Below are 13,660 nucleotides of genomic sequence, written 5' to 3'. Positions count from 1 at the left end.
GTCACTTAGCCATACACTGAAATATCTACTTGTTTGGTGAGGTCACCAAACAAGTGTTATCTTTCCCTGATATGACCACCTTGAGGTGGACAATATTGGGTATATGTGATTGTTTGGCTCTCAGGGATACAGGCTATACTAGCTATCATAGAAAGCTAAAGCTAATTGGACTCGCCTGCCAATCGCAAAAACCTCTCATTCAAACTGAAGTAGCCTCTCTTAGTGGTACAATTTTTTTAGGATATTTTAGAAAGTCAAGTTGCTTTAGACTTAACAGTACAACATACAGTGCAGTATAGGGTACTGGTGCAGTTACATTGATATTTTTGTGCATCTGTCTTTGCAGGTGGATGCAAGCTCAGAGTGCAGGCAGACCCTTGGTCTATAGAACGCCGATTTGAGATCCCAGATGAGGAGAAATGTATGGAGCTGCTTGCAGAAATGAGACATGTGCAGGAAGGTAAGGGTGTGGGATTCTTCAGGCTTAAACAGAACAGGTTTCTCGTGTACCCCATAAGTACAGGTGAATGATGAAAACTGCCTACCGGCTAGCTGTATGCATGTATGGTGCTCTAGTTAAATAGAGTACGTGCATCTATTAATGTCACAGTACAAACTTGACAGAGGGCACACACATTGTACCTTGGTTATTAAGTTTGTTTTGGAAATTACACAGGGAAATTATGATTATCTACCTGGTATTAAATGTTCAGTTTCCATATTCATCAATGAGATTCTGAAAAATTAACTATAAAGGCTTTTAGTTTGCCGTGTCTTACCTCCCACATATCATTGGGTACCAAAATAAAACATTGTAAATAGAAATGCCAGGGGTCCACTGAACAGTTTATATTATGGAATTAGCAAAGTTACTGTCATGTAAAAAGCCTGAAATTAAAATGGTATACATGAATTGTCATGGCTATCTCTTTGACTTCTGCAAAATCAACACATTTAATGCATTTCATGTCGGTTAAATCCACAAAAAGCATTCACCACAGGAAAGTTCACATTTCTATTAAGCTTGTATTTTACAGCATCTCTGACATATTGTTGCCAAATACAAGATGAAACATACCGTATATACTCGAGTATAAGCCGATCCGAGTATAAGCCGAGGTACCTAATTTTACCTACGAAAACTGGGAAAACTTATTGACTCTAGTATAAGCCTAGACACAACTACAGCCCTGTCTCCCAGCAGCGCACCTTCCGCCAAAGAGACTCCCCCAGCGATCGACCGGACTTCTTTGCAAAGTTGATGGTGACAGAGAATTGTGCAGAGAGTGCTGTATGTCATAAAACCATCACTGATCTTTCGTATAACCAACAGATGGCGCTGTGTGATATTGCCATCACTGTTAATCCTTTATTCAACCAACAGATGGCGCTGTGTGATATTGCAGTTACTGTTATTCTTTGATATAACCAACAGAGGGCACACTGTTATTCTTTCATAAAACCAACAGAGGGCATTGTGGGATATTGCAGTCTCTCCCCAAGTGAACTGTTGGTATAGGAATGATTAAAAGTGACTGCAATCTCGGCTACTTCCCGCTGACCCGAGTATAAGCCGAGGTAGACTTTTTCAGCACATTTTGGATGCTGAAAAACTCAGCTTATACTCGAGTATATACGGTAAATGTGAATGTCAAGTGGCTTCTGAACAGTTTGATACCAGTATGCATAGGATTACACAACTATGTTGTATGTAGTCACCCCAAAATGTGCCTTTGGTATACAAACTTGATGGCATATATTTATGCTACTGAAAAAAAACATACTGTCTGCTGTACATCTGGTAAAAGCTGCATTTAAAAGAAAAGTTAAATTATTTGTGCTTAAACTTCTCAAATTGTGAGGTTGTGAGCATGTATGTAAACCCAGACAATCTCCAAAAAAACTGAAATATGTGTCTTCATTGAAAAAAGAAAACTATAATTCCTTGGAGACAAATATTAGTGTAACTAAATGGTAAAATACATCCTTAGAAAAGTGTCCAGTCATATCATCAGTTAAAATAGGCATATTGTGGTGAATATGGTTTATTGTTAGGGATGAACAGAATCCAGGATTCGGTTCGGGATTCGGCCAGGATTCAGCCTTTTTAAGCAGGATTCGGATTCGCATATGCAAATTAGGGTTCGGTATTCGGCCGAATCTTTCAAGAAGGATTCGGGGGTTCGGCCGAATCCAAAATTGTGGATTCGGTGCATCCCTATTGTTAGTATAAGTGATCACTGAACATAAAGGATAAATTAAGGATAAGAATTTAAGCAAATTTTTGTTTCTAAGATGTATGTATTTTATTGAGTAAATCATTCCTTATATATTTTTAAAAAACTTGTAAAAGGTCACTTGGATCACTGACTAAAGACCAAAACATATTTACATGCATGTACATTTCTCTTTGAGTTATCATGTGATATGTAATTTCTATTTAGATTCTTTAGAACTTTACACTTTGACTTATTTAAGTGATAACTGTTAGCAATGAAAGTTAATGGACAAAAGTGCACCTTATAATAACTTATTCTTTTTCTCAAAGGGCTTGTGAGGCACTCTCAGTCTGAAAAGAAAGAGTCCTCAAATTGGTACCAGCCCGGAAACAAAACAGACGATACAGCCGGCACTTCATCAAAGGAACCAACCCAGGGTACCGGTATATGCAAGAACCGTGACAGGATCTTGTTGTCTTGTGAAGCTAATTCTGTAACCAAAACAGCCATTTATAGGACTTGCCTGCCAATGATCACCCTCACTCCTCCCATTTCATTTCACAGTTGCATCCATACTAAGAAACGGAAATATTTGCTTTTTAGAAGTGAAACATATTTACATGTCAAATTTAACTGACATGTAATACTACATTTGTGCAATTCAAAAAACACTGGTGAGGCCACATTTACTAAAAAGAAGTATCAACATTCTTTATATCTCTTTTGAGTTTTATTTATTTATTTTTTTGGTTTAATGCAATTCCCTTTCCCAGTGCACCAATTTAGCATGACCAGACTAGTAGGTATTCTACTGCAACATTTTTACATTGCTTTAATCAATCCCCCCCCCCCCCATTGGGGTTATAGAAAGGTGTACCAAGACACAAATATAAATGTGTTTTAGCACTAATGAGAGAATTCACATGTACATTTAAGAGCAGACAGAAGATGCTCCTTTGTATTGCTTAAATGAACTGTTCTGAACATGTTTCTCTCTTGCTCTTATTGTTTATCTCACAGGTACTTTGGGGTTTGAAGACAATTTTAGTTCAATAAATCTAGAGAAGAGAAGAAACATTCAAAATCAGCAAATGGGATCTCGCAGAGAGCCTCCTCCTCCTCCTCCCCCACCAGTGGAACGGCCGTAAGTACCTTAAAGCCAGAATTAGCTCTGGAGTTGTTCACCTAAGTGTCCAAACACCTGGCTGTCCAGTTTTACCCTTCCCAAGTCTTTGCATCTCACAATATGTATATATCCTTGCATGCATTCACATGTAGTTCCTTGGTATTCAGAGTGGAAATCTAGGTTGGTTTATAGCCTTTAAAACGTTGAAAGACTTTTTTTTATTTATAAGACTTTCTTTTGATGAAAGGGAGCTAAAGGCATTCAACAACTTCTTTCTATGTCTGGTTTCTACTTTACTATTGGGCACACAAAGAAGCGCCGTGCAAATTATTACTTATCCTGCATTTTCCAGGAACCAGTTTTGCCATTTAACTCGTGTGATTGTTGATAGCTTACAGTTCCAGAGTGAATTAATTTAATATATAACAGTGATACGCCACCTTCACCCATCCAGTTTGCAGTGAATTCCAATTTCTAACACCCTGCATGGAGTTTTGCCCTAACCTCTAGAGCAGTGTTGGTTCCCATGACCACTTTAGACTGTGGAAGCAAATTTCTCCAGTGTTTAATTCAGGTTCTTTAGTTAGGGTATTCTATTTAGATACTGCCCAGCATAATTACTGCAATGGGTTCAGGGTCTGATAAACATGCCTGTGTTTTATAATTTTACTGCTGTTAAGAAACACTTAACTAAACAACGTGACAGCTTATAGTGGGTCATGTGCTTCAGTTAGGCAAGCTCCATCTTCTTCCTCTCTTTTCATTTTTTTTTTTTTTTATTTTAAAGGCTCCCACTGGACAGAGAAAGAGATTCATCTGGATGGGAAAAACCAAGAGTGACCCACAGCATGAGGAAACTGTTTACACCAAATCCCCAGTCTGGACAAAGGGAAGGATTAATAAAGCACATTCTTGCAAAGAAAGAAAGTGAATTTGTAAATATAAAGAACTTTAGGTAAGTAAAAATTTTAATGGTATCTTTCTTATGGTTCCAAATGTGCAGCTTGGCTTTTGAAGAAAAAGGGATTTTAAAAGCCTTGTTTCTGTCACTTCTTGCAGTGAGCAAAAATTGCTGCAAGGAATGCATTTCAGTGGTAAATGTTTAGGGAGCTCTCCCTTCAAACACTATCAGCATTTTTTCTCTCTCGGCACCTGCAGCTAGCTCACCTGGTGTTTGCTTTTTGCCTGGCCTGTCAAAAACCTGGAATGTCTACTTTTAATTAAATTCTATATATGGGTATATACAATTTAATTAAAAGTAGAGAGGGGTGTGTGTATGGATGCTGGGTTTTCATTTGGAGGGGTTGAACTTGATGGACTTTCTTTTTTCAACCCAATTTAACTATGTAACTATATACATTGCTTTAGCCATAAGGGAGTGTTTGCCAGTAGCATTAATGCTCTACTGCCTTTCAGTCCTTGATATTATATACTTTGAGTTCCAAAAATAAATTCTTGCTTACATTTATGTAGAATTGCAAAAGAAATTGATGGGTGAGCATTGGCGTTTATGTAAACTTATGTTTTAACTCTTTCATATACTTAATGTGCTTTCTTTATTTCTGAAGGTTTTTTGTTGGAACATGGAATGTAAATGGTCAGTCTCCAGATGGCGGATTGGAACCTTGGTTACAAGCAGATTCAGAGCCTCCTGATGTATACGTTATTGGGTAAGTTTCGATCAACATTGCTTGACATTAAGCCTTATTTCATCACTGCTAAAATTTGTTGCTATTGTAGCAACTCGTGGGGTTTCTCCCTGTAAGGGACAATAAAACTCAATTGCCTGTTGTTTGTTTCCATTTCACATCATTATATGCATTGAAGATATATTGTATTCCTCTTAGTATCCCTTAAAAAACCCTCTGTTGGAGGTTGATGGGATTTGACTATGAAGAAATTTAAGTGCAAAAAACATTGTTAGAAATAAAAAAATAAAATATCTAAAGGTCATAGCTAAAAGTGCTATTGGCAGCAGTATCTGTGGGCATAATGAATGAAAAATACATTAAAAAATTATAATTTCCCGTAATCTATTTATGTTTTGTGAGCAAAGTTTACTGCAGTAAACTGGGCTGCTTTATACAGTAAAGTCTTGGCTGTATGTTTGTGTTGTATTTGGTAAATGCCTTTGTTTAAAATGATTTCATAGTTTAAAACTAATTTTGTTTTGCTAATTTAAAACTAGTTTAAATTAGGAAAACTCCTAATGAACCTCTTAAGTTTTACTGCACATTGTTGGTTTTGTTCTATATGCCAGACTAAAAAGTTGGGGCCAGCACCACCAGTGCAGCGGAAGTGAACCGCAGGTATGCGGTTGATCTATACACTGCAAAGATTGCACCATTCATTATTTCTATTTCGAGGGATGTATAGCATTATTTCATGTGTATGGGCGCTTGACTGCTTTCAGTGCATTTTCTTGTTTCAGATTTCAGGAACTGGACCTCAGCACAGAAGCATTCTTTTATTTTGACTCAGGGAAGGAGCAGGAGTGGCTGGAAGCAGTAGAAAGAAGTCTGCACACCAAAGCCAAGTATAAGAACGTATGCAATATTTCTACATTTCTCTACTTAGTTTGCCACAATTCTCAAAGGACTTATTGCCTACCAACCTTGCTCTAGCTCTTTGTATGGTTCTTTTAGTACAAGGCCTTGAATAACCGTGTTATACTTTTAGGTCCGACTAATCCGCCTTGTTGGAATGATGATGCTTGTCTTTGCAAAGAACGAGCACTTTAAGCACATACGAGAGGTTGTAGCAGAATCCGTGGGAACGGGCATCATGGGAAAAATGGTAATTATTATCCCTTTTATAAAAAGTATTTATGCACATAATTACTATGTCAGACTTTTGGTGTACCCAGGGTAGAAATTGCGGAGTAAAGTGCCCCTATTTGCTAGGAAAAAGAAGAAAAAGTGGACTGACAGTTCATTCTCTCTTTATCTTTTATGCCATTAGCCACTTCCTCCTGCCTTTTTTCCAGTGTCCTTTGTAGCAGACATTTTGGTGCCAAATAGCTTGGGTTTCCCTTTTGCCACTGTTAGGTCAGGTGGCTTTAAACCCCCAGGGACTATAAATTTCACTCTTACTAGGTCCCCTGCACATGTCAGCACATACCCTAAATGTCCTTGCTTTACTCGCCTTCCTACAGTGCATCTAGGCCAGAAAACCTTATGATCAGAGCAGCCCTCGTACTACATTCAAAGTGGTCATTGGTCTTCTAGTTTTGTAACCGTTTTCTGGCACCTGACCTGAAATCCCCAAAACAAAGGAATCATTTAAAATGTAAATAACCGTAGCATGAATCACTGTTGCTCTTTGAATTTGTTGTTGTGAATGGTTGGTGCCCTGTGAATAGTACTTCTTGTGTTTCTAAGCATGAGAAACCATTTCCATGTTTCTAAACATGGAACAATTCTTAAACTACTCCATTTACTGCTCATCTGAGTATATTATCAGGTGATTGTTGCATATTTCTACACTGATTTAAATTCTCTCACACAAAATAAGATATTTGCATGTTATATGCAAGTTGTAAAACCAGCATAACCGCAAACAAAACTGCAGTAGTGTAATAATATCCTCAACAAAGTTTTGTGGCAGACATTCACAGATTCCCACAAACAGGCAAAGTAATATATACAGAGAAGAGACATCCGTTAACACATACTAAACAAAAGGATAGAAGCAAGATTAGTGAGCTAAAAAAAGTTGTACCACTGCACCAAAAACGGTTCATTTAAACAGGAAACAAAGCCTTTTCAGAGGAAAATCCACCATATTTATAGCTAAGGTTTATGTTCCATGTATTCCTTAAAGGGGTGGTTCACTTTTGAGGTAACTTTCAGTATGTTATAGAATGTCCAATGCTTAGCAATTCGTCTTCATTATTGATATGTATTACTTTTTAGTTATTTGCATTTTTCTTCTGACTCTTTCCAGCTTTCAAATGGGGGTCACTGACCCCATCTAAAAACAAATGCTCTGTTTGGCTACAGATTTATTGTTATTGACAACGTGCACCACGCAGTGTAACTGGGCTGTGCGGCATAACTTGCAAAGCACTGCTGGATGCTGTTGTGATGGCTGATTCTGTTAATGCTTTTAAGATGGGCTTGGATGTTTTCTTGGACAAGCATAATATCATAGGATATTGTGATACTAAAATCTACAATAATACTAGATATTGGTATATGCAGTTTGTTAGTGTATGGAGGGTGAGTTTAAGTGTGTGTATTTGTGTGGACATTGGGCTTCATTTGGAGGAGTCTTTTTTTCAACCCAACTTAGCTATGTAACCCTACAAATGCTGTACGTGTTGTATACATGTATATTTATCCTTACTTTCGACTCACTTTTAGGGTAACAAGGGAGGTGTTGCAGTTAGGTTTGTATTCCACAATACCTCCTTCTGTTTCGTTAACTCTCATCTGGCTGCCCATGTGGAGGACTTTGAGAGGAGGAACCAAGATTACAAAGATATCTGTGCCCGTCTCAACTTCACTGTCCCAGACCAGAACATACCTACCTTGAATATTATGAAGAATGAGTAAGTTCCAGTGTAGCAATAAGCTTCATGCAATACATAATTGTTGGCATTCTCATCACTGTCATTCTTCGAAAGTGAAAGGAAGGTCGTCCAGAAAGTAGTGACCTGGGATGGACAGTACAAATAAGGACTGGTCATGTGTTATTTGAAGACGTAATATTTGTTCAGGAAGTTTGTAACAGCATTGAGAGAGCCTGGTAACTGCATTTTGTCTGCCCTTTCTGGACAAATATTTTGGCCTATTTTCCTGACCATTGGGTGGGTGGGTTGGTGGGTATTATGGGTCACCTCAGAAGAAATTTCTGACAGATTATCCTGTGGCTCCAGCAGATTTCAGTGACTCTGTCTAGCCATCTAGACCAGGGGTCCCCAACCTTTTTTACCTGTGAGCCACATTCAAATGTAAATAGATTTGGGGAGCAACACAAGCATGAAAAAGTCCCTTGGGGTAACAAATAAGGGCTGCAATTGGCTATTTGGGAGCTCCTATGTGGACTGGTAGCCTACAAGAGGCTCTACTTGGCACTATACTTTGTTATTATGCAATTAAAACTTGCTTCCAAGCCTGGAATTCAAAAATAAGCCCCTGCTTTGAGGACCCTGAGAGCAACATCCAAGAGGTTGGAGAGCAACATGTTGCTCACGAGCTACTGGTTGGGGATCACTGATCTAGACCTACAGATTTGAAAATGGATGTGTCACTAGCACAGGTCTTATCTCTGTACAATTTCTGATCAGAAGCACTCATTGGCCAGATAAGCAGCTTAGTGCATTGACCTATGTACCGCCTTGTTTCTTTTTTTTCCACAGCCTTGTTTTCTTTTATTTAGAACAATGTTTTGCCATGCTTTATTGCTTTTAATATCTTTTTTTCCACAGTGTTGTTATTTGGCTGGGAGACTTAAACTACCGTCTGTGCAAATTTGATGCTGCAGAAGCCAAAAGCTTGATTTTAAAAAATGACATTCAGACTCTGTTGAAATATGACCAGGTAAAGAGAAAGGGTTAACTCCTAAATCTGCATGTGATTTTTTGTCTACAGATGGAGTACTTATGCTTCACAGTGTTATGTCCCTTGACAGTATAAATGGCTCAGTATGTAGCGCTGCTGCCTTCCAGTGCTGGTTCTAAATTCTCTTCTGATCGAAGAGGTTATAGGTTTCCCCTGTTTATGTGTGGCTTTTTTATACTAGTTTCTTGCCACACAAAACATTAAACACAATTAACATAAGCTATTTGGCTTATGGTAAAATTGACCCTGATGTGTCTTCTTGTGCATCTGTAATAGATTGTAAGCTTCACTGGAGAGGCTACTGATGTGAATGATCAGTCTCTATAGAGAGCTTACATATATATATAATCAATAGCTAATTATTGCTCTTTTTTTTCTTATTGAAATCATTTATGTTGCGTGTTGCACTGTTGTGTCAAAAGAAAGTATGCTCGATCTCTTTGTGTCTTCCCAGTTTTCTTCATATATATGTGAAAAGGTTTTCAATTCTCATGCATGTAATTGTTAGATTATGGGGCCCATTTAGCTCGAGTGAAGGAATAGAGGAAAAAAACGCCGAATTTCGAATGCTTTTTTTTGGCTACTTCGACCATCGAATGGGCTACTTCGACCTTCGACTTCGAAACAAACGATTCAAAGTAAAAATCGTTCGACTATCGACCATTCGATAGTCGAAGTACTGTCTCTTTAAGAAAAAACTTCGACCCCCTAGTTCGCCACCTAAAAGCTACCGAAGTCAATATTAGCCTTTGGGGAAGGTCCCCGTAGGCTTTGCTAGCTTTTTTTGGTCGAACAAAAATTGTTCGATCGATGGATTAAAATCCTTCGAATCGAACGATATTTGAAGTCGAAGGATTTAACTTCGACAGTCGAATATCGAGGGTTAATTAAACCTCGATATTCAACCTTAAGTCAATTTGCCCCTATGTGTAGAGATAATGGTTTTATTTTAGGTATTTTTTTTAATTAACCCCCTTTGTTTTTTTTAGTTGAATATCCAAAGAGAGATGAAAAATGTCTTCTCTGATTTCACCGAAGGCACCATCAGTTTTATTCCCACATACAAGTTTGATCCAAAAACAGATCGATGGGATTCCAGGTAGGTATATAGTTCATTTAAGTAGCTTCTTCTTGTCTCTTACAAACTTCCATTTTATAGCCTACAGTTTTCCTTTTTCAATAGAATAGTAATATGTTATGCTCGCAAAGTTTTATCAGAGGCGTAAATTTAGAGGCTAGGTTTTGCTAATACTGTGGTTGGAATATACCATTATTTTATCACTCAATGTTGACTGGGCATGCACTTTTGGCCCTGTGTGCTCCAAAGCCAAGTCTTGCTGCCTGATGACAGCAATTTGCAGTAGTTGCACAGCATTGTAGAATAGTCTTTTGCTATTATGCTGGCCAAATTAGTATCATTTATTCGGAACTAACTGTATGACCCCAATAAGCGTGAACCACACTGCCTAGTGTAATACATGCTAGTGCAATAACACCATCTACCCACCAAACCACCTGAACCAAGCCTGTTGTTCGGCATAGAGATTCAACCTACTGGCTTGCATTAAAGGAATAGTTCAGTGTGAAAGTGAAAACTGGGTAAATAGATAGGCTTTGCAAAATAAAAAATGTTTCTAATATAGTTAGTTAGCCAAAAATGTAATGTATAAAGACTGGAGTGAACAGATGTCTATTAAAACAGCCAGAATCCAACTTCCTGCTTTTCAGCTCTATAACTCTGAGTTAGTCAGTGACTTGAAGGGGGGCCACATGGTACATTTCTGTTCAGTGAGTTTGTAATTGATCCTCAGCATTCAGCTCAGATTCAAAAGCAACAGGTATGACCCATGTGGCTCCCCCTCAAGTCTCTGATTGGTTACTGCCTGGTAGCCAGGGTAACCAGTCGGTGTAAACCAAGAGAGCTGAAAAGCAGGAAGTAGAGTCTGACTGACATGTTATATATCAAGTCACTCCAGCCTTTTTACATTACATTTTTGGCTAACTAACTATATTAGAAACATTTTTTATTTTGCACAGCCTATCTATTTACCCACTTTTTATTTTTACACTGAACAATTCCTTTAATGGCCAAAGTGCACCTATTGTCTGTCAATTGCCAATTCAAACAGTTACATATTTGGCAAGGCTTAAAGGAGAACTAAAGCTTAACTAAAAAGTAGGTTAGAAATGTTGTACATTATGTTTGGGTTTCTCTGCCAGTCGAAGGCAACCACAGCCCTTTAGCAGGGAAGATCTGTATCTGCAAAGATGCCCAAGTAGCTCCTCATCTTTTCTGTTGAATCACTGCACATGCTCTCTGCTGCTGTCACTTACTGAGCTTAGGGACCAACTGACAATATACAGTACACATAGACTATAAATGGTACAATATAAGGCTGATTAGTAATTAATACAGATAATTACTACATGGCAGCACAGAAACCAGTGCACTTAACATCATATTTTAATATGCAGCCTTGTTGCATCAGCTTATATTACAGACCAACAACATTTTCTGCTTGATAATTTGCGACAACCTCTAAGCTTAACTTCTTAACAGCTGCTCAGAGCCCACTGAGCATGTGAGTGTCGCAGACAACTTCCAAGATGGTGACCCCTGTGACAAGTTTAAGGTTTTGGATCATTGCTGCTATTGAGAAGCTGAAACTGTAGGTTGGTACAATAAGTTCAGTATGTAAAATATGACATTTGTAACCATGTTAATTTTAGGGTTTAGTTTAAGCTGCAAATTCAGTCAGTGAAGCATAGAAACAAAGCAATAGGGACTACATTATACATTTATCCCATAAGCATTCTACCAGAAGGTGTAGTGACACTTTGTGAGTATATGGACATTGTTGAAAACTGTTGTCTTTTTGTTAAAAAATAGATTCATAATACCTTTTTGGTATTGTGCCTAAAAATGAATATTGCTTAATGCCAGCTCTCATACACAGTGGAAAGTGTCGTGTTCCTGCCTGGTGTGATCGGGTACTGTGGAGAGGGATAAATATCATGCAGCTTAAATACCGCAGCCACATGGAACTCAAAACCAGTGACCATAAACCAGTCAGCTCCTTATTCAGCATCGGGGTAATAATACTTAATTTAGAAAGTAATTTTAGAAAAGTACCTTTTGATACTGCATTTTAATGACTTGCACACAATAGAATATAAACTAAATGTATACTATGATGTTTTTAACATTTGCTTAATAGATTTTAAGTGTACAGCGTACCTATCAGCAAGTGGGCCTCATGCTTATATGCTGTTTTTTCAGGTGAAAGTTGTTGACGAGCGACGGTATCGGAAGGCATTTGAAGACATTGTGCGCATGATGGACAGAATGGAGAATGAATTTCTTCCATCTTTAAATCTCAGCAGAAGAGAAGTGAGTGTTCAGCCTGTTGATTTTGGTCGTTATCTGTTTTTTTTTTACCCAAAACAATATATATGCTTTAGTAAACAGCAGCAAAATACATTTGTGTTCAGAATAATAGCAGTCACTAACCTGATCAATCACTGTTTTTTATAGAAATAAAATTTCTGCATGGCAAATAATTTACTAGTAGGTGTAGAAGAGTAATAGAAAACCAACAGACCCAACAGTCATGACATGCATGCTGCTGATTCTCTATAATTGAATCATTAATTGAGGCTTATTCCAAATAACAGCAGTGTTCAAAATAATAATCACTTGTTGCAAATAATAGCGGTGTGCAGTTCAGTCATTCATTCTGTGAAAAAACAGATGTCAATTACTGCCCTTATTTCAGGAAGGTGGCAGCAAATGTTGGTTATAGTGCATTTCTCTGAGTAAAATGGGTCACGTTGTTCAGAAGAAAAGTGTACTTTGATTATAAAAGTTGATCAGAGAGGGAAAAACATATAAAGAAGTGCAGAAAATGATAGGCTGCTCAGATAAATGTATCTCAAATGCTTTGAAATGGCAACCAAAACCTGAAAAACTTAGAAGAAAACCGAAAACTACCATTCGAACGGATATATGAATATCCAAAATGACAGACTCAATCCAGGAAGAACAAAGAAGGTCTAAAGTTACCTATGAGTACTGTTACAATTAGAAGATGCCTATGTGAAGCCAAGCTATTGGCAAGAAGCCCCTGCCAAGTCCCATCGTTGAAAAAATTACATGCTGAAGAGTTTATAATTTGCCAAATAAATTGACTGGCCTAAAGAGAAATGGTGCAATATTTTGTTGACTGATTAAAGCAAGATTGTTCATTTTGGGTTTAGGGGCCACAGACAGTTTGTCTGAATTCAATCCACAGTACACTGTGAAGACCGTAAAACATGGTGGCACAAGCATCATGATATGGGGATGAGTCTTATACTATGATGTTGGGCCTGTTTATCGCATACCAGGGATCATGGGTCACTTTCAATACATCAAAATACTTGAAGAGGGCATGTTGCCGAAGAACAGCCTTATATTTCCTTTTCTTCACTTTCAGTAAAGGAATAACACAAATGTGATAGATTTTTCTTCATGGTTTGATTTGCTATTGGTCTGAACACAGCTGTGTGTATTTTGAAAAGTTTAAGCCACACTTCTGATTGAATATCCTTAGATATGGGCCTTTCATGTTTCTTCCAGTCATGTGATTCTAGCACAGTCTCACTAAAAAATTAGTCGGTGACATAGTTGCTCACTCACTGTTGCTCGTTTTTGAGTGACCATCACCTGCCTTGAAAGTCCAAGGAAGATTTCAGTCTACAATTCAAATGAA

General features: G+C 37.9%; 1 protein-coding gene across 5 annotated transcripts in view; it reads left to right on the top strand.

The window, feature by feature from the left end:
• Positions 1-13,660, top strand: part of ocrl.S (oculocerebrorenal syndrome of Lowe S homeolog) — a 48,065-nt gene that overhangs the window by 19,630 nt on the left and 14,775 nt on the right. For 4 of the 5 annotated variants that reach the window (XM_018232989.2, XM_018232987.2, XM_041575144.1 and 1 more), the window contains 12 exons: positions 347-460; positions 2,549-2,662; positions 3,240-3,363; positions 4,133-4,300; positions 4,914-5,015; positions 5,777-5,891; positions 6,025-6,141; positions 7,710-7,897; positions 8,777-8,888; positions 9,899-10,008; positions 11,867-12,002; positions 12,190-12,300. In XM_018232989.2, the coding sequence (XP_018088478.1) occupies positions 347-460; positions 2,549-2,662; positions 3,240-3,363; positions 4,133-4,300; positions 4,914-5,015; positions 5,777-5,891; positions 6,025-6,141; positions 7,710-7,897; positions 8,777-8,888; positions 9,899-10,008; positions 11,867-12,002; positions 12,190-12,300 (1,511 nt within the window). The remainder of the gene's footprint in view (positions 1-346; positions 461-2,548; positions 2,663-3,239; positions 3,364-4,132; positions 4,301-4,913; positions 5,016-5,776; positions 5,892-6,024; positions 6,142-7,709; positions 7,898-8,776; positions 8,889-9,898; positions 10,009-11,866; positions 12,003-12,189; positions 12,301-13,660) is intronic. The other variant, XM_018232988.2, reaches the window with a different exon arrangement.

This window comes from Xenopus laevis, chromosome 8S (genome assembly GCF_017654675.1).
Source record: "Xenopus laevis strain J_2021 chromosome 8S, Xenopus_laevis_v10.1, whole genome shotgun sequence".
Lineage (NCBI taxonomy): Eukaryota > Metazoa > Chordata > Amphibia > Anura > Pipidae > Xenopus > Xenopus laevis.
Note: the sequence above shows the minus strand (reverse complement) of the source record. Positions and strands in the feature narration are given on the sequence as shown.